This window comes from Dryas octopetala, chromosome 7 (genome assembly GCF_963921425.1).
Source record: "Dryas octopetala chromosome 7, drDryOcto1.1, whole genome shotgun sequence".
Lineage (NCBI taxonomy): Eukaryota > Viridiplantae > Streptophyta > Magnoliopsida > Rosales > Rosaceae > Dryas > Dryas octopetala.
This window is the reverse complement of record NC_141372.1, coordinates 2,533,260-2,559,541: the sequence shown is the minus strand read 5'-3', so window position 1 is coordinate 2,559,541 and position 26,282 is coordinate 2,533,260. Positions and strand designations below refer to the sequence as shown.

The 26,282-nt window shown below is 43.3% G+C and overlaps 4 protein-coding genes across 5 annotated transcripts; 2 read left to right on the top strand and 2 right to left on the bottom strand.

Annotated features, from left to right (window-relative positions):
• Nucleotides 1–233: 233 nt before the first annotated feature.
• On the bottom strand, nucleotides 234–2,987 carry LOC147278411 (zinc finger (CCCH-type) family protein / D111/G-patch domain-containing protein). The gene is made up of 4 exons (XM_086251701.1): nucleotides 2,835–2,987; nucleotides 2,142–2,459; nucleotides 1,804–1,864; nucleotides 234–1,304 (listed from the first exon to the last, which is right to left on the bottom strand). Exons 1-4 carry the CDS (start codon nucleotides 2,958–2,960, stop codon nucleotides 304–306), a joined length of 1,506 nt encoding a protein of 501 aa, XP_086107827.1. The 5' UTR covers nucleotides 2,961–2,987; the 3' UTR covers nucleotides 234–303.
• Nucleotides 2,988–3,120: 133 nt separating this feature from the next.
• On the top strand, nucleotides 3,121–4,653 carry LOC147278410 (spindle/kinetochore-associated protein). The gene is made up of 4 exons (XM_086251704.1): nucleotides 3,121–3,450; nucleotides 3,532–3,657; nucleotides 4,128–4,167; nucleotides 4,428–4,653. Exons 1-4 carry the CDS (start codon nucleotides 3,226–3,228, stop codon nucleotides 4,499–4,501), a joined length of 465 nt encoding a protein of 154 aa, XP_086107830.1. The 5' UTR covers nucleotides 3,121–3,225; the 3' UTR covers nucleotides 4,502–4,653.
• Nucleotides 4,654–4,819: 166 nt separating this feature from the next.
• Nucleotides 4,820–6,492, bottom strand: LOC147278409 (DnaJ/Hsp40 cysteine-rich domain superfamily protein). 2 transcript variants are annotated; one of them, XM_086251702.1, is made up of 3 exons: nucleotides 6,199–6,492; nucleotides 5,370–5,519; nucleotides 4,820–5,266 (listed from the first exon to the last, which is right to left on the bottom strand). In XM_086251702.1, the coding sequence occupies exons 1-3, from the start codon at nucleotides 6,430–6,432 to the stop codon at nucleotides 5,165–5,167; spliced, it is 486 nt and encodes a 161-aa protein (XP_086107828.1). In that variant the 5' UTR covers nucleotides 6,433–6,492; the 3' UTR covers nucleotides 4,820–5,164. The 2 variants fall into 2 exon arrangements, with proteins under 2 accessions (XP_086107828.1, XP_086107829.1); XM_086251703.1 differs by having other exon boundaries at nucleotides 4,820–5,242.
• Nucleotides 6,493–10,665: 4,173 nt separating this feature from the next.
• On the top strand, nucleotides 10,666–11,603 carry LOC147278408 (VQ motif-containing protein 31-like). Its single transcript, XM_086251581.1, has one exon. It carries the CDS (start codon nucleotides 10,794–10,796, stop codon nucleotides 11,391–11,393), a length of 600 nt encoding a protein of 199 aa, XP_086107707.1. The 5' UTR covers nucleotides 10,666–10,793; the 3' UTR covers nucleotides 11,394–11,603.
• Nucleotides 11,604–26,282: the final 14,679 nt, after the last annotated feature.

The window sequence follows — 26,282 nt, the reverse complement described above, 5'->3', positions numbered from 1 at the left end:
TCTTCAAAATTAAAAAGGTAGAGAAGGATTGAAATTCAAAATTTTGGTTTTTTCTTAAAAGTGTAAAAAAGATAGAGAATCACTGGAGTTTCCAATTTTTGGAGAGTATATTTTAAGATCTAGGATAAAGAATGTGTTACGGAATCATTGAAGATGTTTGCAGCAAGGGACAACATTATTAATCTGGAAAAACAAGTCAATTTATGTACAACAATCCATGAGACCAAAAAAGCAATTCTCACCTAGGAAATTTTCATAGCAAAATATAATTTAGCATATAAGATTACAAATGATGTATCAATCCTAAAACTTAAGCCACCTCTTCTCTTTTTCTCTACTGACAACTGCATTTGATGCGGACGAATGAGCTGCCTCAGCCTCCACCAAAGCTTTGCGAGTCTCGTTCAATTTCCTCATAGCAGCCTCATAAACCACCTTCTCTTTTTTGTTTCTACTCGCCATTTCTTCAAGCTTCACAACTCGCATCCTCAAGTCCTTTATTTCATCGTCATAAGCAACCAAATCCCGCCTATCAACTTTCTTCCCCTCCCCTGAACCTTTCTTCTGCTGCTTCTTTGCTGATTCACCATTCAAAGCTTCACCATGCATAGCAAGTTGGCTATTAATAAGACTAAACATATCTGGTGTCGATTCCTCTTCTTCTTTTGCTGCTCTTGCCAGCGCTGCAAATTTCTTTTCACGTTTCCTCTTACCACCTCTGCTACGCTTCTTTCCTCCATTTTCTTTACCCTCTTCTTTACCCTCTTCCCCTTCACATGATTCAACAGCAAGACCAAGAGATTGCTTTCGTGGAAGGACCTTCACAGAGATGGGATTTACCATCCCCTGCCCAGATATACCTAGACCTGTTCCTTCAAGGTAGCCCATATTGGCCATCATCTTGGAAGCTATGCCCCGGGTGTGGTTCTCCCACTTCGCAAATATGGCTGTTTCTGTCTGGATGCCCCTCTGCAGTATGGTGCCTTCAAGAAATCCTAAGCCCTGCGGGCCCTCTACTTCATAGTCACTACAATCAGATTGTTCTGAGCTTGAATCACTTTCTTGATCACTCATTTGAGCATACTCAGATAATGTTATAAATTCTTTCCCAAGATTTGCAGAGCTTCCATCATCTCGGAAAACAACTTTCCCAACCCCAAGTGTACCATCCCATGATTCAAGTTCAGCTTCCCTCCAAACACCAGCTTTACCATCTGAGACTGCCCAAATATTTGAGCCCACAAGTGACTGCTCCCATGTTGTCGGCGTATACTTTTTCAGGGAGGATAGTGGGACATCAACTCCTGCATGCATAGAACATAGGTGAGCAGAGAGATGCTGGAAACAACTGATTCAGAAAAACAACGGTGGCATCAGCTGTTCTATGAAGCATAAAGAAACAACAGTTCTTCGTATAAATTAGAAAGAAAGCTACAGTGTAGGTGTATAACAAAAAGAAATCAAGATAGCTACATAACCATCACTCTTGAACTGAAAAATTCAAATCAGAAAGTGAGAGCTGATCCCCAATCAGAAAATGAGAAGGAAGAGGATCCGCTGAAATGAACTATTAAACAATTGCAGATGAAATACACCAGAACCAACGTTGAAAATAAAGGGGGCGAAACTCTGCAGCCTGACTATGCCCACCAATCTAAAATATGGCCTGCTATGAGCCTATGCCCACCAATCTATCTCATACTAGCATTGCTCTGGATCCTAATAACAATGCAAACATGGGAGCAGTGGGACTTCAGACAAGTTGTAATACTCACTTGTCCATTTAGATATGATTGAACATACCATGTGATAAGCGGCAGTTAGTACCAAATCGACATCGTTGTTGTAGAAAGAACTTGCAAATCTGCACTTTGGTGGTGTAGCATCAGTATATTAAAGTGGTTATATAGCATTAGGATATTGATGTGTTTATATACCATTAGTATCTTGAAGTGGTTATATAGCATTAGTATATTGAAGTGACAAAACACACCATCAAGTTCAACTTTATAACAAATATCTTTTTTTGATAAGGACCGGTGAATTTCATACTATGTGGCCTTGTTGCATTGTTTCTATCCAAGAACATAAGGCTTCACTATGTACTCTAGACAAACAAAGAACCAGTGAATTGTACGCACCAGCATCTTTTCAGATGTAGGAGCGAGGAAAGAAATCTTTGCCGAATTAGAAGCATCCAATCCTATAACTTCACCATTATACCAGCGTCCATCGGTGTGACGGAACCTACATTTTGACCCAACAGTGTAACTTGGTTCCTCCAGCGGCTCCTCAACAACATCTGTTGGAACAAGCTGAAGAGGCTCCACCTTGACGTCCTCACCAGCATGACCAGAACCATTTAGCACCGAATCAGCTTCTCGTAATAACCGTGCACGTTTTAGGTGCAGTAGCCCTTCCTCAGCATCTTTAATTGCCTGAAGAAGCTCCTCGTGAACCTGAGAGGGAATAATATAATGGTGTTCAACAACCAACCTACATTTCCATAACATCACCTACAGCTACAAACTTGTCTTCTTAATATATTATTAACTTGCGGAGCTAAGAGCTTAATCATTTACATTTACAAATGCAAATCATTTAAGCAGACATCAAGAGCAATAGCCTATCGGAAACTGAAACCAATAATATGATAAATTTGACAATAAAATCGTACGAATTGTGAAAGTTATACTCTTTTGTTACCGATGTTTTAGAGTACTTGTCTCGTTCAATATCACCAACTCAGTTAACCTAAAACCTAACATTATCAATATTCTCCCTTGGATTTTCTCGGTAACCAAACGGGGCCTTTAGAGTAATAAATGACCTACCGCGAGGAGCTCGGCATTGTTGGGGTCAGAGGCTAAGGCGTCGTTTAGGGTAGCGAGAGAGACTCTATGCTCTTGCAATTGAAGCTCGAACAGGTTCTCTAGAACCCTCTCTTCCTCGCTCGCCATGGCTCCACCGCACGCTTACGTTTACGCTTCTCCATCGTTGAAGGTTGAAAAGGAAAAGGAACTTGGGCCTGTCTGGGTTTATTTCTATTGGGCCTGAATAGAGTTGAATTGGGCCCATTACTCCGAGAAATCAAAAGCACAGGCCCATTGCTCCGAGAAATCAGAGTCTCACAGGCGGGGAAACTCAAAAAACTGTTTTGCTTGAATAACAGACCAAACGGTGAGCGCAAAACCCTAGGAGAGAGAAAGTGAGAGCTCTGAGGAAATGGGGCACATAAACGAACACCATGAAGCCACGGATGGTTTGGTGAAGCTTCTGATGAAAGCGAACTACGATCTCACAGCGGTTCAGTACAGGCTCGAGAGGGAGTTCCAGCAAACCTACCCCGACAATGCGAACCCAATGAAACTGGTTTCGAGGATAAAGAAAATTCAAGAACAATTATCGACCTTGAAAGAGCAGTGCCGTGAACTTCTTTCAGCCAAACAGGCAATTCTCTTTGTTATTGGCTTATTGCTCCAGCTGGGAATTCTTTTATTTTATTTTATTTTTTATTTTTGGGTATTGTAGGATTTGATTGACAAAGCTAGGTCGACTCTAGTTGGGAACAGAAACCTAGTGCAGCGGATGGAGGCATCGATGGGCATTTTCCCCAACAGTGATTCTGATGATTCTGCTTTTGCTAACTTCAATCAGGTTAGTAATGTGTTCTGGGTAGACTTTGTTTGCACTGCTAAAAATAATGTTCTTGTGCATTTGAGCTGCAAATTTTCAACTTTTTAAAGGGTCTTTGTCTATAGTGTGAGATTAAACATCAAAATTTTATGAAAGACAAGCTGAGATCATGGGTTCTCCTGTGTTCGGTATTAATGTTGTTAGCTGTTGTTGGCATACCGATGTGGACGGTTGTCTATTTCCAGATGGTGTCTCAAGTGTTTGCACCATTTGCCAGCAAGCAACAAAGATCAAATCTTTGGCTAGACAGTGTCTATTAATAAATCCCCAAGCAAAGATATTCCGTGGGTTGCTTTGTTCTCTGATTGAGCAGCAGAATTGAGCCTAGCTACATTCTCAGCCACTTCATCTTTGTTAGTTTGTTACAGTTTTCGCTCATTTTCATGTATAGTAGAAATCAATCTCAATGACCTTATTGATCTCTTATGCAGGTCATTGATGAGTGGACGGTTCAAGTCAGATCAAAAACAGGTAACGATTTACAGTTAATGCTGAAATGCTATAAATTATACTGTCGGGGGAAACTGATGATGCTCAACTTTTATCTTGAGATTCAGCCTTGCTACGAGGACTTAAAAATGTTTTTGGAGAGATACAGTAACTCTAGAAATTAATGCCTTTTCTCTGTGGTGACTCCATGGGGTGCTTAATGATTTACTGGGAAGAATGTAAAGCTAGCAATAGTTGCCTAGAGTTCTAGAAAATATTTTGATGAAATGTTGTTGATGCAGGTGATGAGATGCACGATTCGGAGTCCGAGGATATCAATCAATTACTCTTTTCAGCTATAGTTCAAAGCAACTGATGGTAATGAACTGAGAGCAAGACCAAACATGTTATTGCCCAGAAATTTTTAGAACACTTGAGGTGTCATCAATGTTGTTCTGTGAGCTGATTTGTTAGTGTGAATATTTGATTACATTTGGTATTGTATTGTAGTGTGAAAAACTTACTTTCTGTTTTGCCGAAAGAAAAGAAAAAAGAAACTGTTAATGTGAAATATCAGATAATGCCTCAATATTATGAAAACCTGTCGCAAGTGAAAAAGAATATCGATGAGGGGCTTCATCCACAAGAGATTGAAGCGTGGAGCAGGGACAGAAAGACATTCACACCCTTAACCTTAAACCAATTCGAAAACTTCATATCCACAGTTCTAACAACAAATAATTCAATAAACCAATGTGTAGCAGAATCTGGTGGAAGCAAATTACAATTCTACATTCCAAGAACCAAGATGAATAAAGTAAAACTAGTAAAGGGTGTGATGTTCTGTGAACTTGACTTGTTAACTACACAATTTAAACAATAGAGGATGTAACTTTTATTGTGGATTTAAAGAATCTGTAACAATCGTAACTTGACCGTATACCCTAAAAAGAAACAAAGAGTTTGTTACAACATGAATAAATGTCGCTACAATTTCTTTTACAGCTTTGATGGCGGATAACTCTTTCAAGCAACGCTGCTACTTGGAAATAGGAGGCTGTCCTAACCACTTGGCACGAAAGCCTGTTCCCTTACAATCGAAGCAACACATTGATCCCTGGAGGAACATGAGATATGGGGGCTTTTGTTATATATATAATATATAGCAAATGCATACGTATTAGAAACCGAGGGATGACAGTATTGTAAGTATCACTGACAGGCTCTATTAAGATTTGATTTACCTTTCCAGTACAAATAACACAGCTACTACTTCTTGAAGGGACTTGGCAGAGCATGTTATCACCGAGAATAAAGAAGCCGGTACCTCCACACCATTTGCATTCCACATGCCCATTTGAGTTGCAAGAAGAACAAGCAACAGGCCTTGGTTGCTGTAGGTAGCATAAACAATGAAGATATTAGAAAACAAGAAGCATACCACAATAAAGTAGTCTGTGTGGGAACCTCTATTGGTTGATGTACATAGAACCCTAACCCACATACATCAATGACTTTCAATCACCTACATACCAGATTACGAACACAAAATATCCATCTTTCCATATAGTGTCATGCGGGTAAGTATTTCATTGTTGTAGCAACAAACTAATCCAAAATCTGTCATAATGTATCCTTCTATAAGACCAAGCACAGTTAAAGTTCCATTAACTTCATCTAATCAGCCATTTACTTGATATTTATCTATATTTCCTTTCAAGCAAGAAGTGACTTCCAGGAAATACATACAACCAAAGTTTTTTATTTTATTTTGGGTAAGCAAAACATCATCCCAAGAGCTGTTTGAATAAGAACACAAAATTAACAGACGTTGATTAACTACACAAAGTTAATCAGCCAACAAAGTACAATTCATCAAAACCACTAATTACAATAAATTTTGAATTTCGAATTCAACTTCATTGAATTAAATTACTATATAATTTAACAATAGGATTGAAGTTGGAACGGATGAACCAAACCCAATTGGCGACTACACAACTGAAGCCCAGAAAACCTGAGACCCACAAAATTGAAAATGAAGTTTCAAAAAGTATTAGTAGCAAGAATTACCTCAGAGATTAACCAGGTCTTCTCCATGCGATTCACGAAATTAGAAGAGCTTTCATACGATTCCACAGCTGACGCTCGCACGCGGCCACGAACCCTTGAACCGAGGCACCTCGTACTTGTACCGTAAGGTACAACAACCCCAGCACCATTCAGCGCTCTACGTGACGATACAAAGGCCTCGTTGTAGAGCGGTTTGGCCACAATCGCAGGCCTACAACACATACAGGTCGTCATTTTCGTCTTCTTCGAATTCTGGGGAGAAAAATAATGAGATCGGGAAAATTGGATTTTTTATGTGGGTGCCAGTTGTAGCCCAAAGCTAACCGAAGTTTCTCTTACTATTTTTGGTTTTTTTTTTTTTTTATATTTAATACCACTTTAATTATTGTTTTAATATGGTACTTAAATTTTTATTTGTCCCAATTGAGTATTTAAATTTTTATTTTGTATCTAATAAGTACCAAAATGAATTTCTGTTAAAATTATCAACAAAAGTTAGGAGCAATATAGTCATTTCAAAGAATTTATATTTTAATTATAATTTTTTTATTTTTTTTGGTTGTTGTGTTTTTTTTATAATAATTTTAAACATATAAAGAAAATAATTAAAATATACTTTGACTATATTGCCCTTAGCTTTTTTTGACAATTTTAACAGAAATTCATTTTGGTACTTATTAGATACAAAATAAAAGTTTAGGTACTCAATTGGGACAAATAAAAGTTTAAGTACCACATTAAGACAAGGATCAAAATTTAGGTACTAAATATAAAATAAACCCTACTATTTTTGGACTTTGGATTTGAACCTAAAATATTAAAAAACAAACTACGTATACAATATACTGTATACCCTTAGTATTTTTGTTTCTCTATTTCTTCTTCTTCAGTAGCAAAAAAATTCTACAATGATGTCGGCATAGCATATGAATGTGAATTTTTCCGACTCTTAGATATTTACGAGTTTACTTTTTTATAATTAAGAGTATAAATTTCTTATTACATTATATGTGTTTTCTTTACGTTTCCAATCATTTTTATACAAAATTACCAAATACTCGACCAATTGGATTATTAGTTGACTGGCCTCGTATCCTACCCCTTTAGCATAAGCCATAAGGTAGAGGCGTAGACCAACTTCTTTTTTTTTTTTTTTTTTTTAATTTAGAGAGAAGTGATTTTAATTAGTCTCTTTCAATAAGCAGTGAGAAATATCACTGGACTTCGTAGCTCCTTTTTGGGCTGTCAAATCCTAGGCCTCTTTGTTTAATGAAACTTCATGCAAAGAAAAGCTTCGTGGACCTATTGATATTAAAAAGCCCAATAACTTGGCCACGTCGAACATGAGAGCAATTAAAAATACCGTGTAGCCTATAAGCTTATACCTGTCAATTAACAACAACAAAAATATAGAATTCTAATTCTATTTGTTTTTTTTTTTTTTACTGATTTGATTTGCCTATTTTTATTTTTATACTTCGTATATTTTAAATAAAAAATTAAGATTAAATATCACATCTCAATAATTTTTTGGTATAGTATGAAAACCATATAATATTTCAATTGAATTACCAAATTTAAATATAGTTTTTTAGATTAGATCACAAATATGTTGACCATTTTAATTTGAGCCTTTTTCATTTGACATTTTTATCCTTTAGCTCACATATAATGAGTATTAGTTAAAATTTATAAAGTTTTGACAAAATTACCCTTGAGACTTTTATATTATCTTGAAAATTTGTTAATGTAGTCTCAACTTCACATTTAGTTGTAACTGTACGACACTCATAACTTCAAATTTAGTTGTGACTGAACACATCTAAGTTGTGAGACAGTCACAGTTAAATTGTGACTTAATTGAATTTTTTTAAGAAAAATTATACTATAATATAGTATAAATAGAGGTCAAAATAATACTTTTACTCAAAATAATATACAGTATAGTGGTGTGAGTTGTTTCTTTTAATTTACCAAAACAGTCACAGTTAAGTTGTGATTGAAATGATTTTTTTTAATGTAATATAGTATAAATTAATATAATATAATATTTTTTTATTTTTTATTGTAGTGGCATGTGATGTAATATTTGTAAATTCTAATATTTTTTATTTTATTAATTTATTTAACTTTTCAACTAGTACCTAATATAAAATACTATTTAATTTTGACATTTAAATTAAAAAATTATTAAAATTAAGTAGTTCAAAACAATGTACCTTATTTTAAAATCATCTCACGTGTTAAGAAGGAATAGGGTTCGCGTGGCTTTCTGTCTAATTAAATAAACGACTGCATATTGTATAGTTAAAGACTTTGCTAATTGTCTTGGCCAAAAAAAAAAAAAATACTTTGCTAATTGTGTCGTTGGCCCAATTTAAAACTCTAAACGACAAAACGACACATATATAGTATATAGAATACCCATACCAATATTGTATCAAAATAAAGTGTCCATTGAACCATCCATCACTGAGCATGAAAACAGATGTCACAAAAAAAAGGGATAGAGGAATGGAAAATAAGAAAGGGATGTGTGAGTGTCTTCGTACAATAAAAGCTTCAAATATTATTAAATATTTGTCACCATTTCGAATCAAATTAAATGTTATTTGTCACTATGGATTTATTAATGGAAATAAGGTTTAAACGCAATCAAGCCAAGACTATTTTTCCTTCCCTTTTTGTTTTGTAATAAAATCACTTTACCAATCAAAACGAGAAATCATACCACAATTATTTAAATAATGGAGGCAATTAGAAGAACGTAGAATTGGTGTGTCACTATATATAAAAGGCATGTGACAAATACATAAGCATGTATTCTTGTATTTAGACTTCCTTTTTATTATTAAAAAAAAAAACTTTAGACTTCCTTATTTATTTTTTATTTTTGAACTTGAAGTTATTGCAGCGTGATAAATAAAACATTGCTATAATTAAAATCCTAATTACTTTTATTGATGTAGCAAATTTTTAATTATGAAAATGGTTGTGTTTGTTATTTTGAAAAGTACCATGCTTATGAGCAACAATGCGAGCGATATGCTAAAGTCATTAAATGCTAGTTCTTCGGTTCTTCCCACCTACTTAATTGCCTAATTGGTGTGTAGAGACGACGTTCATTGTAAAGCAATGATATTTATAAAGTAAATGGTGGTAAATAATTTTCGAGATTTTGAAATCAAGTCTAGTTTCAATAACAACAGATAAACAACAGATAAGTTTTAACCAACCGTGTTTCTTTTCCCTCTCGCTTTTATTTATTATTGTTATATTTTGTCATTTGTGTTTGATTCAATATTCTAAAACAGCGAGTTTGAACATATAGGCAATTTAGGCAAAAATCATAAATATCATAAATTTTCACCACCAATCCAATGGATTCATGGGTGTAGTATGTCCTTTGTCATATGTGTGTAAATAGTTGCATTTCTCATCAAAATATTCATCTTTTTTTTTTTGTCAAGCATATGAATATTTATCTAATAGGCTAATAATAACAACAATGATTTTGTATAATTGTAATACAGTCACATAATTTAATCAATCACGTTTTATAATATAAATAAAATGATTAATACTATAAACTTAAAAATATAAACATGCATGTGATTCACCTATATTTTAACATATGAATAAGTTACACCACTAGACATAATTAATAGCACCAAAAAATCAGATTTGAACAATTTATTTATCATTAATACAGTATCACATGCGGCATATCAGTTTAATGTTAGTGTTAGGAATTAACAAAAATTATAACATATTATTAATACAGTATAATAGTTTTAAAATTTATTATTTAAAAGACATGCACATTCACATAAAAAAATTTCTTAATAATAATTTAATAAATAAAAAATTAAGATTAAATATCAATAGTTTTTTAGTAAAGTAGTAAGACACTAATTTTTTTTAGTTTAAATACTAACCTAGAGTAAAATATTTTGGATTATGTCACAAATCAGTTTATTATACAGTTGTGACTGTCGAACAGTTACAGTTGTAATTGTCGAACAGTCACAGTTGTGACTATTTAGAATTTATAAAAAATCAAAAATTTTAAAAGTTTTATAATTTAGATTTAGATTTGGGAGATGACGTCTTATAACCCAAAGACTAAACATTAAAGTTTAAGCTTTACAAATATTGAAAAAACAACAAATAAATAAAAAAGTTATGATTGTTAGACAGTCACAATTCGATATAACCATATTTTTTAAAGTTGGTACCTAAACTGAAATTTAGTACCTAAAATGAAATGAAATAAATGTTTTAGTAGCTGAAATGAAAAAAATATTATAATTTAGTATTAAACTCAGTGACCTTTTAATAAATGCATGAAATCAAAACTAAATACGACCAAAATAAACAGAGAATCCATTCCCGAAACACACCCACCCCATACCCACAAAGTCACCATTATAAAAATCCTTTTCTTTTAAACACTCCTCATCTCTCTCTCTCGCTCTCTTCAAGGCCGAACAAAGCAACCATGAATTACATTCCTTCTTTTCCATCACACAAAACCATCATATCTTCACCTTAAAATCTCCTCTCTGTCTCTCACCCTCATTAGTCTCTCCAAAATGGAAAAACACCACCACCCACAAACTAACAACAACAACACCCTCTGTTCACCAACATCCTCAACACCCACACCAACAACCTTTGTTCAAGCCGATGCAAACACCTTCAGAGACCTGGTCCAGAAGCTGACCGGCTTATCCGGTGACTCGGAAAAGCTCCCGGTCACCCACCCCACAAGGCACTCACACTACCCCAAAGCACCCACAATTCCCGGTGACCCCACCGGCCCTCGCCGGTCACCCTTCAAGCTCCAGGAGCGAAGACACACCATGAGAAAACTGGAAATCAAACTCAGCCTCGCCACTCTACAAGGCACGCGCCAGACCAATTACCTGGTCGACTCCCCGATTCCGAGTCCCGTCACCCCACTCGGGTCCGACTCGCTCTTCTTCCCGAGTTCCGGCTCCGAGTCGCCGTCGTCACCGGCGGTGTCGACGGAGGAGGAGAAGGCAATTGCAGAAAAGGGGTTTTATTTGCACCCTTCCCCGCTCAGTACGCCCCGAGGGTCCGACCCGCCCGAGTTGCTGACTCTGTTCCCACTGAGTTCACCCAGTGCTCGTCAGTCGTCAGAATTCTCAGCAGCAGTCTTCCTAAAATGACACTTATTTGCTTTTGACCAAAATAATTTTTTTTAATACTAAGATATATTATATATGTGTGAGACTTTTCTGCTTCCGCATTCTTGGAGTTTTTTCCATCCTTTTTTTTTTTTTGGGTATGAGTGTATGGCCGTATGAGTATTATTTTTATTTGTGGGATAATTATTTGCTTACAGTTTCTGTAAAATAATGCAGCAGCTTGCCCAGTGGATTGTGGTTTTTTTTTTAAATTTTGTAGATGCGATAAGACTATTCCTTGTCACTCACTTAATCACTTTCCTCCTACTTTCTCATAGACTCGTAGTCATAAATTTATTATAATTAAGAGAAAGATTACAGATATGTACTAAAAGTTTATTATAATATTTTGATTGCAACTTGCGTTTTGTTTTCTTCTCGCTGTCTTTCAGTTTTTCTTAGTTATTACTACGGGATAGGGAAGCGTAAACGGTGCAATGAAATGTTGCGAGCAGCGTACATCGCTATATGTTGTCAATGAAATATATTTTTTAATAATTATCAAAAAAATTTTTTTTTCTCTAATTAGTCTATAAGCTTATAAAAAGAGATTTTTTCTTTTTTTAAGTAAAGTTGAAAAATAAGGTTGATAATCTAATCCACACATTATAGTAAATTACAGTCCGGTCTACTTTAATGAAATGCGCGCGACGCGGAACTCATTGAGTACTCGGTACTGTTCACTAAGTGCTCGACAATTATCATTATGCAACAGTAACTATTTGAACTGCTTAAAAATACTACTTATAAATATACCTTATATCTTTTTTTTTTACATAATCATGTAAAAAATAAATGAAATTATCATAAAACACACGAAAGAATTATAATGTGAGTTTTTTTTGTTACAAAGTGAACTTATTTGTCATTACAATTTTTATGTAAGTTTAATTATTATTAAGGATGATAAAATCGATTTTCAAGTAATTTACTGTTATAAAAAGCTAGCTAGTCTATAAATAAATTCTAGTTACATTAAGTGAAACGCGGAGTCGCGGACCAACCATTTTAAAGTAATTTGATAAGTAATTCAATCGCTACAAGGGTCAAGGATTGTTAGATTTTTTTTTTTTGTCAAACAAGGATTGTTAGATAGATGTGACATGTGAGGTATGGGGCTATAGACTGTAGTGACTGTCAGCAATCATGGGCCGTCGGATGCTTGGATTATAGCGGTGATGATCTCTCTCTCCCAGCGTGGGGTAGTTTGGTAGATTACGGCAAGAAGACTCTCTCTTCGATTCACATGGAAAGGTCTTTGGTGGTCCCCACTCTCTCACACAATACGCCTGGCGTGCTAGGCTGGAACTTCCACAGTGATCCAAAAGGTTGACTTGTGGACCGTCGTAAAAGGAGAAGCAAGCAAAATAAAGTAAGAGTTGAAAACAATGCTCAAAAAAGACACATCATCACTTCACTCCTACAGCTAGAAAGCAAATAATTTCCACGTAATAATAATGTATGAGTTGTTAATTATTTATTTAAAAATATGTCAATACATATATCAATATCTTAAAAAAAAATACGTGTATCACAAAGTTGTATGTAATTAACAAATTTAATCTATAATTTTCAGTTCGACCCTTGAAGCCAGACAATAAGGAAGGTAAAATCTCTTGTGAATTTTCTAGGCCCGGCATGAATTGTCTGCTTTTGACCAGCCCAAGTGATTAATCTGGTGCGCGAAAACTAACACATGACACCCTTGGTTACCAAAAGTAGATGACAGTGCAAAACATCTCTTTGCATAATTAGATTATCAGTAGTGTTAGATATTCCACATTTTTTTACCACTTTATGTGGCAACTTACATGACATTCATATATTGGATACTAAAAAAAAAAAAAAACTATGTCCAATAAAATAATAACACGTGAGATGGTATAAAAATATAGTATAAGAATGTAGTAAGTATAGCATTATTATTGGATTATTGAAATTGAATTTTGAATGGCCATGTCAATCACTGAAATTAAGGTCTTAAATGATTGCTAATTTTCATACCTATTTTCTCAATCTTGTTGTATTCATTTGGATGGGATTCAGACAGTTTCTGCCTCCTCTCACATGCATTTCTCCATCCAGTTTCTTGTAGACAATTAGATTCTCTCTCTCATGCAAGGTCAATGAATTATTATCCTTTTCTCTCTCTCTCTCTCTCTCTTCCCAGAAATATGGCTGCTCTTTCTCACTGCTCCTCTGTTTTCACTTTTCAATGATCAATGAATCAATTATAAGCCTGCCAAAGGTGTTTCCTCAATCTTCATATAATTAGTACCCCCTGCGCCCCTTCCCTCGGTGTCCATTAAATATTGAAGTACACCCTTCGATTCCTTTTGAGGGAGTCTCAAATTATAACTAAGTGTCTAAATTTTTCATTTTTTTATATATCTCGTGAAAAAAAGTGAGAGTCGAACTATTGTCATATACTAAGTAGTTTTTCATTTTATGAAGGTAACGTAAGTAATTTTAACACTAAAATAAGTCCTCACAAACCCAACAAAAATGTAGAAAGTCATACACAACGTGTAGAGGTTTGAGAAACATGATTTGTCATTGTCACACTTAATTTGCCATGTTTAAAAGCTAAAGCTACTTGGTTTATTAAAGTTGGAAAGCAGGATTAATTTGGTGCATATAATTACTATTGTTTAATTACAAGAAACTAATTAATTGGGGGTTAAACATCCATCATGGATTCATAATGTAATATGATAAGATGGGGGCCAGTAGACATGACCAAAACTTTGAAACTTGTGATGCTTAGCCATATTTCACTAAAGCAAATCAAACAGTAAACTTTCTTTTCATTTTCCCTTCTGCCTAAACACAATTATGCTATTCTCACTAAAATTCTTGCCACTTCCTTTCAACTTTGAAAGAAGCATAATAGTACTGTGTAAGTGGCTGTGAATGAGTATTTGGACTTTGGGTTCAAAATTCCCCACATGCTCCATACATTCTCACAGTGATTGCAGGCCAGTTCTTTAAACCATTTTGAGGCCATCTGGAGCTTAAAAAAAAAAAACCCATTTATCTATGTAATTTGGGTGAGTGGCATTGCATGGAGTCCTTAGTTAAAGTACATGAACATGAATCTAATAAATTGTGACCAATTACCTTTGAAAATTGAGATTAAGTGCCTCGCATCACCAAATTTCTTTTGTAATAAGGCAAGCCATCATAAGCTATGTGTAAGCTCAATTTGACAGTTCATGTCCAAGTTGATCTTAATCAATGGCCCTACAAACATATGTTAGGTAATGGGTTACAGTAGGAGGGCTAGTTTCTATTATCAATCTATTCCTCACATGCTTGTTGAGGATAAGATTTCAATCCCAAGTTCTTGATGTTGAAATTTTACCACCAATGCTATTAGTGATCATCTGCATATATGTATATATGCAGGTGACCTCAGGTTTTGCTCAATCTACCACAGTAAATTTCTTTTTCCCCCCTCAATAATTGATTAACAATCAGATTTTAGTGTGTTAGGGACAGACACAAAAGCACTTTGAGATATATGGGGTTGTGTTTGTTGAGAGGTAATAATAGTTTTAGTAGGTTGTTGATGCAAATTCTCGTAAGGTAGATGCAACAACTTAGATAAGTTGACCTGGCTGATCAGGTGCTTTGTTGGATGATGAAGTGGATGCTGGTTGAGATCTTCCTGTAGACAAAAACAAGATCAAAGGAGATGGACCGGTGTGGTACCAGCCAAACACACTCCGATGATGAAATCAGTGGTGGTGTTTGATGGTGGGTGAGGAAGAACAAAGGAAGAACTTGGGAGAATGGGAAGAACAAGGCAAATGTTCTGGGTTATTCTCAGCAAGTTGGGTAGGCTTTTTTTGTAGAAGGGAATGCAAGTGTTTTTGCGTGTATGTTGGTGGATTGCTAGGTGCCTCATTTTATGCATATGTGGTGTCTTATATAGGCAAAGGAAGACTTAATGATTAAGTTACCTGCCTGTGAATGAATGGTTGCCAGAGACCCACGCACCTGGTTAGACCTAGTTGCATGCTCAGCTGCTTGCTTCCTCAGCATTCAATGCTGCATTGAATGCTCCATTAAATGCAAGGTTGGAAGGTCCAGGTAAACTGCCCAGCAGTCATGAATGCAAGCCTGATATTCTATCTGTCAGAGGATTGTGTCAGGTGCATTCAAGTGTGGCGGTTCGTCCTAGCGTGATCTTCCTGGGAATGGCGGCGGAGAGCCGAGCCGAGCCGATACGAACACATGTTTTCATGCGAAGACACGAAGTCCATGTGTGGTCGGATCGGGCATGGGAATCCAGGCCGAGCCGGTCCATAGATTGGAGTCTTTCCGAGCCCTAACTGGTCGACGCCAGAACTCGGAAGGAAGCCATCTCTTGTGCCGAGCCGAGCCGAGCCGGGATGATCGTGGGAAGATGGACACTGGACTTCATGGAAGATCATCGGTTCGGCTCGGACCGAACAAGGAGGGGCGGTGTGGAGATCCGGTCTGAGCTGGTAGAGGAAGTGTTGATCAGTGATGACGTGGAAGTCAAAGTTTGACCACTGAGAATCAACTCCGAGGTGGATGTTTGACCAGCCACGTGTCGAGCTGTGATTGGCTGTTCGGGTCGATGTGGGTTTTCCCACAAACAGGAGTCCCCCAGCTTCCGATCCGAGCGGGCAGTGGTGGATTGGAAGTTGAAGTGTAATCCCAAAGATGGCGTGTTCGCTTGGTCCGAGCCGAACCCTACAAGCCCATGTTCCCGAAGATCCGAGCACATGACGACTTGTGATTGGTCAGAAAATCTCTGGGACAGGTGAAGGGACGTTTGATTTCTGCATGGGGGAACGTAAGGGTCACCTCATTATGGGTATTTTTGAATGCTTGACAGGTGTCAAGATCTGGCATTTGAAGCGCCAGAAATGAAGGGCTGAGATCGGTCTGCATGAGGATATAAATTAGCAATTTCTCTCTCTTCCCTTTCATTTTCCTGAAGCTCACTCTCTCTCCTGCAAAAACTCTCTCTCACCGTGAAATCTTCTCTCTCACCGCCGTTGGAGTGGTAGTCCGATCCCAACATCGACCGGGTACGGCGATAGGCGAGGTGATTCCGAGGGTGTTTGGGGCGGAGGGATTTGGCCGGACAAAACCAGTAAGTGATTCTGTCCACTTTTGAGTTTTTTGTGTTTTTCGGGTTTTTCTGGGTTTGTTCTTAGTGTTCTTGAAAAAGACACTTTTCAATCCAAAAAGTGAGAGAAAAACGGAAAAAAGGTGTTTTAGCAATGTCTGAATCCGATTCGAGTGATCGGCTCGGCTCTGGGGAGGCGTTTGATGGAGACAGTGATGCCGATCAGAGCCGAAGTCCTCCCGCGGGCCAGGCAAGTTGGGATGGGTTGTCCGAAGAGTTGGACGAGGTCATCTCGGCATTGCATCGCAACCCAGGCGAGGAGCGCCGAGCCCGAGAGGATCGGGAAAACCTCGAAGCGCCGAGTTCCGACCGGGAACAAGAGGCGGCCGAGGGCGACGACGAGGAGCCCCTTGACGTCGAGCCGATCGTGACTGTCCCGAGCAGGTTAACCTCGGGCCCAAGTGAAAGGGACAGGGGTCACGACGCGTCGACCTCGGCTCGGCAAGTGACAGGGAGTCCGATCGACCCGGACTTTTACGAGGAGTTGGCGTGGAAAGCCGATCAGATCCAAAACGAGATGACCGAGTTTCATCTCGAGGATCTGAGGGCTCGGTACTCCGTTCCCGAGGCCGTGCGGATGAGACTGCCGATGGAAGGGGAGAAGCCGAGCCGACCTCCTAAGGGATGGGTGACTATGTACCCGGAAATGTTTGAGAACGGGGTTCGGCTTCCCCTGCATCCATTCCTGCAGGACTGGTTGGCCATGATCGGCGCGGCGCCACATCAGTTGAATCCCAACGTGTACAGGATCATCCTGTCCATGCACATTTTGTGGTACAAGGTGCACAAATGCGAGCCGGATAAAGATATCCTGTTCTGCAATTACGCGCTGAGGTCGAAGCAGAGCGAGCTCGGATTCTACAACCTCCAGGCGTACTCGGGGCCACTTTTCGGTGGGAATCCCTCCTCCCAGAAGACATGGAAGAAAAGATACTTCTTTGTTTCTGGGGATTGGGAGTTCGCCGATCCGAACAGAACCACCTCGGCTCGGGTCCCCAGAGCTTTTAGAATTCCAGGTGGGTACTGGGAATTTGGGGCCGATCCGAGGACAATTCGTTTACGTCTTGTTAATAATTGCATTTTTTCTTTGTCTAACTCTTTTTGGCTTCGTCTTTGCAGTTAGCTGGGGCAAGTTCAAGCTCCGAGGCGAGCTTAAGGATCAGATCGCCACGATCAGGGACTCACCAGCAGAGTATTTGTCAACCAAGTTTCTGCTCGGGGAGACTCAGATCCGATCGAGCGGGATCTCCTGGTTTGTGCCCAGGTGGAATCCACGAGCCGAGAGGGGAATGGCGCCCACCGAATTGGAGACTCGCCTTAGGAGGAGGGCGGCTCGGAGCGTCCAGAAGAAAGCAGCGGGGCGGCCCCCTGCCGAGCCGGTACAGGCTCCTGCCCCAGCGGCAGCCCAGCCTAGATCTCCTGCGCCGAGACCGGTTCGGCAAGCAGAGAAGAGGAAGGCTCCCCAGGCTGAGGCCCCGGTGGAGAAGAGGGCTCGAGCCGAGCCCGGCGGTTCTGGTGCCGGAGCATCCGGTTCGGCGCCCCTGAAGGCGGTGGAGGTAGACCCCGGCCTCGAGCCGTTCGTCATGGGCCTCAAGCGCGTGATGACCGCGAGGGTGCAGGAGGGGCTGTGGGCCGATCATGGCGAGCCGGGCTTCAGCCACCAGGCTCTGATCGCATCCCGCCAGGCCATGTTGGTAAGTCTCTTTTACTTCGGATTTCGTCTATTCGCTCGGTTCGGACTAATGATGAATTTGTTTCTCTTGCAGCTCGCCATGAGGCAGTTCGAAGCTGCTAAGGCCGCCGTCGATGCCGAGGCGAAACTGGAGAGGTTTCGGGCACGGGTCGTAGAGCTGAAAGAGAAGTTGGCCGAAGCCGAGCGGACGGTCAATGCCGAGCGCGAACGGTCGGAGGGTCTGCAATCCAGGCTGGCCAGGAAGGAGGAGGAGGTCGGTCGGCTCGGCAAGGAGCTTGCCTCCTCGGAGCAAAATGTGGCGGACTTGAGGCATTATGTCGGCGATCTTCAGCGAGACGTCGAGGCTGCCGAACGGAGGGTCGAAAATGCCGAACTCAGACGTCGAGCTGAAGTGCCGAGCGCCCAGGCACTGGCTGATGCCCATTTTGATGGGTATCAGGAGCTCTTGGAGGCGATCAAATCGAAGAGGCCGGACTGGGATGTCTCATTCCTTGGCGAGTCCGATGACGATGAAGACACCCAGGGAAGTCAACAGGATGAGCTTCCTTCTCCCGATCGCCAAGTCCGCGCCGAAGTCGAGCCGACTCCGGAAGATCCTCCACTGCCTGCATATGAGCCGACCCCGATTCCCCCGGTCCCCGAATCCGATCCCAACGCTGAGATGCAGATCGGCGGGGTTGAGGTGGTGCAGCTCGGCGAGGAGACGCCCGAGGAGTCTACCGAGCCGATCCAGGAGGGCCCTGCCGAGCGATCTGCATGATGGCTGATTTTATTTAACTTTTATGTTGTCTTGTTTTTGTTTTTTGTTCCCGAGCCGAAGTGTGGCTCGGGTTTAATTGTTTTTGGAACAATTTGTATTTGGTTTTATGTTGTTTAATTTTATCAGAATTTTCTTTATATGATACAAGCTGCTGTCAGTTCGGCTCGGAAATTAAGCTAACGACAAAAACTAATAACACATGGAAAAGAAAATGATAAAAGTGAAAACATAATAAGAACCAAGACATTTTGAGATCGGCTCGGCATGCCGATTAAAATGAAAATGAATGGTGATGATAAATTAGAACTTGTCTTCGGATCAGCTTGATAAGCATAACCAGGATAAGTAAAAATTTAAAAAAAACCCTAGTCATCTCGGATGGGCTCGGCATACCCATTGAGATATTTAGGAATGCAGTTTTTTGAGAAAAATATTCAAACCTACTTTCAGATCGGCTCGGCATGCACGATGAAAGTTTTGGTTGGAGTGTATATTTTTCTTTTAGAAATATCCTGTTGAACGTTAGGACTGTAGGAAGTCGCTTCGGCTCAGACAGGGATTTTTATAGACCTGATAAGTCTGTACCATGCCGAGCATTGGGCCGAAAGTGGCGCGCTAGTTCGGCACGGGAGTTTATAGACCTGATGAGTCTGTAATATGCCGAGCATCGGGCCGGAAATGGCGCGCCCGCTCGACACATGAGTTTATAGACCTGATGAGTCTGTAATATGCCGAGCATCGGGCCGGAAATGGCGCGCCCGCTCGACACATGAGTTTATAGACCTGATGAGTCTGTAATATGCCGAGCATCGGGCCGGAAATGACGCTTCGGCTCGGCACATGGGTTTACAATTTTTTCGAAGGAAACACTTAGATCTTTCCTCTTTGTTAGAAGTGTATAGGAGTAGAGTCCCCAGTGTTTGCTTCGAAAAATAAGAAAAAAATGAGTAGAAAAAATGTTCATCTTTTCATTGATTGGAATGGGTGTTAGGTCGGACAGTCCCCGATCCTAACTACATTTTTACTGGTAATAAGTCTTCAAGTGTTCAGCGTTCCAGCTATGCTTGAGAGGCTTCCCAGCCAGAGTGGCCAAGTTGTAAGTGCCGGGCTTGACTATGCCCGTGATTCTATATGGTCCGGTCCAGTTCGGATCGAATGAGCTCTCTTTGATGGCAAGGGGATTCTTTTTCATGACGAGATTGCCCAATCCGAAGCTTCTGGGTCTGACCCTTTGATTGTAATATTTGGCTACCCTTTGTTGGTAGGCGGCTCGGTAGAGATCGGCGTCGGTTCGCCTCTCCTCGATCATGTCCAGGCCGAGCCGAAGTCCGGCGTCATTGGTCTCGGGATTGTACGTGCCGGTCCGGAATGAAGGAGTCCCCATTTCGACCGGGACGACGGCGTCAGTTCCGAACGCCAACGCATAGGGAGTTTCCTTCGTGGAGTTGCGATAGGAAGTTCGGTAGGACCAAAGTACCTCTGGCAGGAGTTCAGGCCAATTTCCCTTAGCCTTATCTAGTTTAGTCTTGAGGGTTTTCTTGATGATCTTGTTGATGGCCTCGACCTGTCCGTTCGACTGCGGATGGTATGGCGCGGTGAAGCGCAAGTTGATGTTCAGACGTGAACAAAAACTCCTGAACTTCTTGCAGTCGAACTGTTTGCCATTGTCCGCAATGATGGTGTGCGGCATGCCGAACCGGCAAATGATGTTCTTCCAGACGAAGGTCTCCATCCGTTCGGCTGTGGTTGTGGCCAGGGGCTCGGCCTCGGCCCATTTGGTGAAGTAGTCGACTGCTACCACCGCCATGGTGATTTGCCCTTTAGCCTTCGGCATAGGACCGATCAGATCGAGTCCCCACTGCGCGAACGGCCAGGGGCTGGATATGGAAGTCAGCAATTGGGGAGGTTGATGGGGAACCGCGGCAAATTGCTGGCATTTGATACAAGCGCGAGACAGATGATCTGCGTCCTTGTTCAGCGTTGGCCAGAAGTAACCCTGTCTGATCGTCTTGTAGGCGAGGGCTCTTCCTCCCGAGTGGTTTCCGCATATCCCCTCGTGGATTTCTCTCAGCACATCCTGACCTTCTTGGGGAGTGACACACCGCAAGTAAGGCAGGGAGAAACTCCTCTTGTAGAGCTGACCATCGATCATGCTGAACCGAGCCGACCTCGTTTTGATGAGACGTGCTTTATCCCTCTCTGGGGGGAGGATCCCGGAGACCAAGTAGGTGATGATCGGCGTCATCCAGTTCGGCTCGGCCTCGGTTTGCATAACCGTGGCCTCGGTTTCGGCGGTGCTAGGTCTGTCCAGGATTTCGACTGGAACATGCCTGGCGGATCCGGTGTCTGTGGCCGAAGCCAGGCGCGCCAAGGCGTCGGCTCTGCAGTTCTCTGCCCTCGGGATTTGGGATATTCTGTATTCGTGGAAGTTTCCAAGTAGCAGACGAGTCTTCTCGAGGTAAGCAGTCATGCTAGGCTCTCGAGTCTCATACTCTCCCAAAATCTGATTGACGATTAGCTGGGAGTCGCTGAAGATGTTTAGTTTGATCGCGCCGAGCTCTTTTGCCAATCTGAGCCCGGCGATGAGTGCCTCATACTCTGCTTCATTGTTGGATGCTTGAAATCTGAAGCGAAGAGCATACTCCATCACAACTTGTTCTGGGGAGATCAGAACAAGCCCGGCCCCGCTTCCCATGGCGTTGGAAGATCCGTCCACATAGAGGGTCCAGGTGATGAGATCAACCTGGCCGCGTTCGCCGATTGTGTTCGGATCGGCTGATGCTGGCATAGTGTCGGCGCGCGGTGGATCCTCCATCGAGGTGGTCGACTCGCAGATGAAGTCTGACATGGCCTGACCTTTGATGGCCGTCCTGGGACGGTAGATGATGTCAAACTCGCCGAGCTCGATTGACCACTTGATGAGCCGACCTGAAGTCTCAGGTTTTGCTAGGATTTGTCTGAGCGGCTGATCCGTCAAGACAACGATAGAATGAGCCTGGAAGTATGGTCTCAGTTTCCTAGCCGAGCTGACCAGGGCGAGAGCCATCTTCTCGAATTTTGGATACCTGGTCTCGGCATCGGCGAGGGCTCGGCTCGTATAGAAGACGGGGTGTTGTACACCGCCGACCTTCCTCACCAGGACCGAGCTGAGAGCCGAGTCCGAAACGGAAAGGTAGAGGAAAAGTTCTTCACCTTCCTCCGGTTTGGATAAGATGGGAGGTTCCCCCATGTGCCTTTTCAGATCTTGAAAGGCCTGCTCGCATTGGGGGGTCCATTCTATGCTCTTCCCTGCTCCCTTTAAGGCTTTGAAGAAAGGGAGGCACCGGTCAGTGGACTTCGAGATGAACCGGTTCAGGGCGGCGACTCTTCCAGTCAGACTCTGGATTTCCTTGCGTGTCCTCGGGGACTTCATGTTGATCAAAGCCTGGATCTTCTCCGGATTGGCTTCAATCCCCCGTTGGCTGACCAGGTAGCCCAGGAACTTTCCTGACCGAACCCCAAAGACACATTTGGCTGGGTTCAGCCGCATCTGATACTCCTTCAGGACTCCGAACATGTCTGAGAGGTCCTTGACGTGATCGTCCGCCCTGACGCTTTTGACCAGCATGTCATCCACGTAAACCTCTACGGATTTGCCGATGGAAGATCTGAACATGTGGTTGACCAGCCTTTGGTAGGTGGCTCCGGCATTCTTGAGGCCGAAGGGCATGACCTTGTAACAGTACATGCCGCGATCCGTTATGAAAGATGTGCCTTCCTGGTCGGACTTGTGCATCAGGATCTGATTGTATCCAGAGTAGGCGTCCATGAAACTGAGGAGCTGATGTCCTGCTGTTGCATCGACGAGCTGATCTATTCTGGGCAAGGGAAAACTATCCTTGGGACAAGCCCTGTTCAGATCGGTGAAGTCCACGCACATCCTCCACTTCCCGTTGTTCTTTTTTACCATGACCACGTTGGCGAGCCAGTCGGGGTAGTTGACCTCCCGGATGAACCCGTTGTTTTGCAACTTGGTTACCTCTTCAGCCATGGCGGCGTATCAGACCGGATCGTATGACCTCCTCTTCTGACGGACCGGTTTGCATCCCGGGTCAGTGTTCAGCCTGTGGGTGATCACGTCAGACGATATGCCTGGCATGTCATCGTAAGACCAGGCGAACACTTCCGCGTTGGCACGGAGGAAGTCAATTATGGCGGAGCGCTGCTCGGGGCTGATCTGAGTCCCCACTCGGACGAGCCGATCCGGTGCCTCGTCAGAGATCGGCACTTCCTCCCAAGCCTCGGCGGGAAGGGGTCGAGAATCTGAGATCGGCTCGGAAGTGAAGTCGAATGTCTCCGCCCTCGGCCACCTGCCCGAATCGGCGATGGAGTCAAGCTCCTGCGAGTTCGGCAGCTGACCCTTCTGCTTGATTGAAGCGGCGTAGCACGACCGAGCCGAGCACTGGTCCCCCTGAATGACGATGCAGTCGTCGCCCACCGGACATTTGATGAGGAGGTTGGCGTAATGGACGATGCAGTCAAGGTCGACCAGAGCCGGTCTGCCCAGAATGATGTTGTAGGCTGACGGCCGCTTGACGACAATGAAGTACGTCATGCAGGTCTTCTTGATCGGCCCCTTCCCGAGCGAAAGGGGAAGGTAGATGTGTCCGAGGGGCTGAACCACTTCTCCCCCGAACCCGACCAAGGCAGGTGTATCGGTCTCCAGCTTATCCTCGCCGATGCCCATCTGCGCGAACGCAGAGTGGTAGAGGATGTTGACTGAGCTCCCTCCGTCGACGAAGGAGCGCGCGATGGTTGTCCCGGCCACCTCAGCCACTATGACGACCGGATCATAGTGGGGGAAGATGATCTCGTTTGCCTCGTTTGGCTCAAAGGTGACCGGTGCCCAGTCCTTCCGCTGTCTTTTGGAAGTGCTGGGCTGACCCGCCTAGATCGACAGGGACTCGTGTGCTTGAGCCGCCTGTCTGACATACTCCTTCTGGGATCGGTTCGAGTTCCCCACGAAGGTTGGTCCCCCCCCGATCGATCCGATGGCAGCATCCTGGACCTCGATGGTGTTGGTGGGCTTCTTCGGCGCGGCCTTGGGTACCCTAGGCCCACCGGCCAGGAATTGATTGATCTTACCCGCCCGGGCAAGAGTCTCAATCCCGTCGCGGAGGGCGTAGCAATCACCCGTGACGTGGCCGTGATTGGAATGGTATTTGCAGAAGACGCCCTCCTTGATTTTGTCTGGGGGTGGTCCCTTGATCTCCCTTGCGACTGGGAGTTGGTCCTTGACCTTGGAGTAGATTGTCTCCAGACCGGCGTTGAGGGGAGTGTACTCCGTGTACTGGACAAACTTGGGTCCCTTGCCCAGAAGTTGGCGTGGCTCCTCGGTCCTGGTCTTCTTGGATTGGACCTGGGGTTTGGGAGTTGCAACCTCTCCCTCCTTCCTTTTGGCCGAGGTCGGCCTGGGATTCAGGGCCTCCACCTGAGCATCCCACTCCTCAGCCCGCGCCCACTTAGTGGCTTCGGCAGAAAGCTCATCGTAAGTGGAGGGAGGATTCCTCATCAAGTGGGAACGGAGTCCCCCGGCGTGCAGGCCTTGCATGAGGGCATTCTTAGCTGACCTATCGTCGCAATCGTCGCACTTCGTATATTCGATGTTGAAGCGGATCAGATAGGCCTTGAGGCTCTCCCCCTCCTGCTGCTTGATGAGCGACATATCGTTCAAGTTGTAGAGTCGTTCGGATACAACCCGATATCTCGCCAGGAAGGCCCTCCGGAGGTCGGAGAAGGAGTCGATGGAGTTCGGTTGGAGGGTTCGGAACCAACCCCGAGCCGAGCCCTTCAAGGTCGAAGGGAAGATTCTGCACTTCGTGGCTTCAGATGCCTGGCGGGCCTCCATGGCGTATCTGAAGCTGTCAAGATGGTCGTAGGGATCCTTGGTCCCGTCATACTGATCCATCTTGGGGGGCTTGGTGTCGCGGGAGACCTCAGCATCCATGATTCTGCTGGTGTACGGGAGGGGAAGTTCCTCCCCGTGGTCGGCTCTACCGGTATACCCCCCGGAGACCTCGACATGTCCGAGCCGATCGTGGACGCTTCGGATCTGGTCCTGGACCAAAGTCCGAACAAGATTTTCCACATTGGGCGGGGTCGGCTCGGCCGCATTTTCCCCTGAGCACTCGGCCTGGTTGCCGAGTCTCTCACTCACCGGCTGACGAGTGAGCCTCTCGCTTGCCGGTTGTCGATCCGACATGATCATGGTGGACCCCAGTCGGTCGCTCACTGATCGCCTCCCCGAGTAAGTTCCTGATGGGGAAGGATCCTGACTGGCGATAGGGCCGAGTCTATTCCGAATCGGGCCCCTGGTTTCGGCCGAACCGGCAGGACTGTTGGCCCCCAACCTTGATTGGGCCGGGGGTCGTCGATTTGTATTCGGGTCGGCACGGTCTCCGCCCGAATTCCTGGGGGCACGTTTCCCGAAAGCCGCCTGTTTTTGCTGAAGAAGACGGTGGGCGTTCAGGCATTCGGCCTGTTCGGCCGGGGGCATGTCTTCGAAGCCCGGGAAGACGTGATCCGAGTCCTGCTGATCGGTCTGGTCGTTCGGCTCGGCAGGAGTGCTTTGCCGAGAAGGAGACGGCGAAAGGACCTCCTGCTCGGTTCGGGTCCGGCGTGATCGGAAGCCCGATCCCCCACTATTCTCAAGTTGAGCACGGTGGCGTGCAAGTTCCCCGGCCAGCTCGGCCTGTTTTGCGAGCAGCTCATTATTCTGCTTCAGGAGTGCATTCTCAGCGGCCAGATGTCGCTGACTCTCCTTAAGGAGTTTGTGAGCGGCTCGGATCCTGGAGGAACCTTTGGACTTTGGCGTCCTGGGGAGTTGTGCTCCCCTCGTTTTCTCAGGTGTCTCAGGCTGATGTTGTTCATCATTCTGAGACGCTCCTGAAGAAGAACTGGTGTCCCGAAATATGGTAGTCATGATGACTTGCGTGGAGGAAGAGCTTAGCGTTTGCGGTGATGAACACAACGGCTGAAGTCAGTTTCCCACAGACGGCGCCAATCTGTTGATGCAAATTCTCGTAAGGTAGATGCAACAACTTAGATAAGTTGACCTGGCTGATCAGGTGCTTTGTTGGATGATGAAGTGGATGCTGGTTGAGATCTTCCTGTAGACAAAAACAAGATCAAAGGAGATGGACCGGTGTGGTACCAGCCAAACACACTCCGATGATGAAATCAGTGGTGGTGTTTGATGGTGGGTGAGGAAGA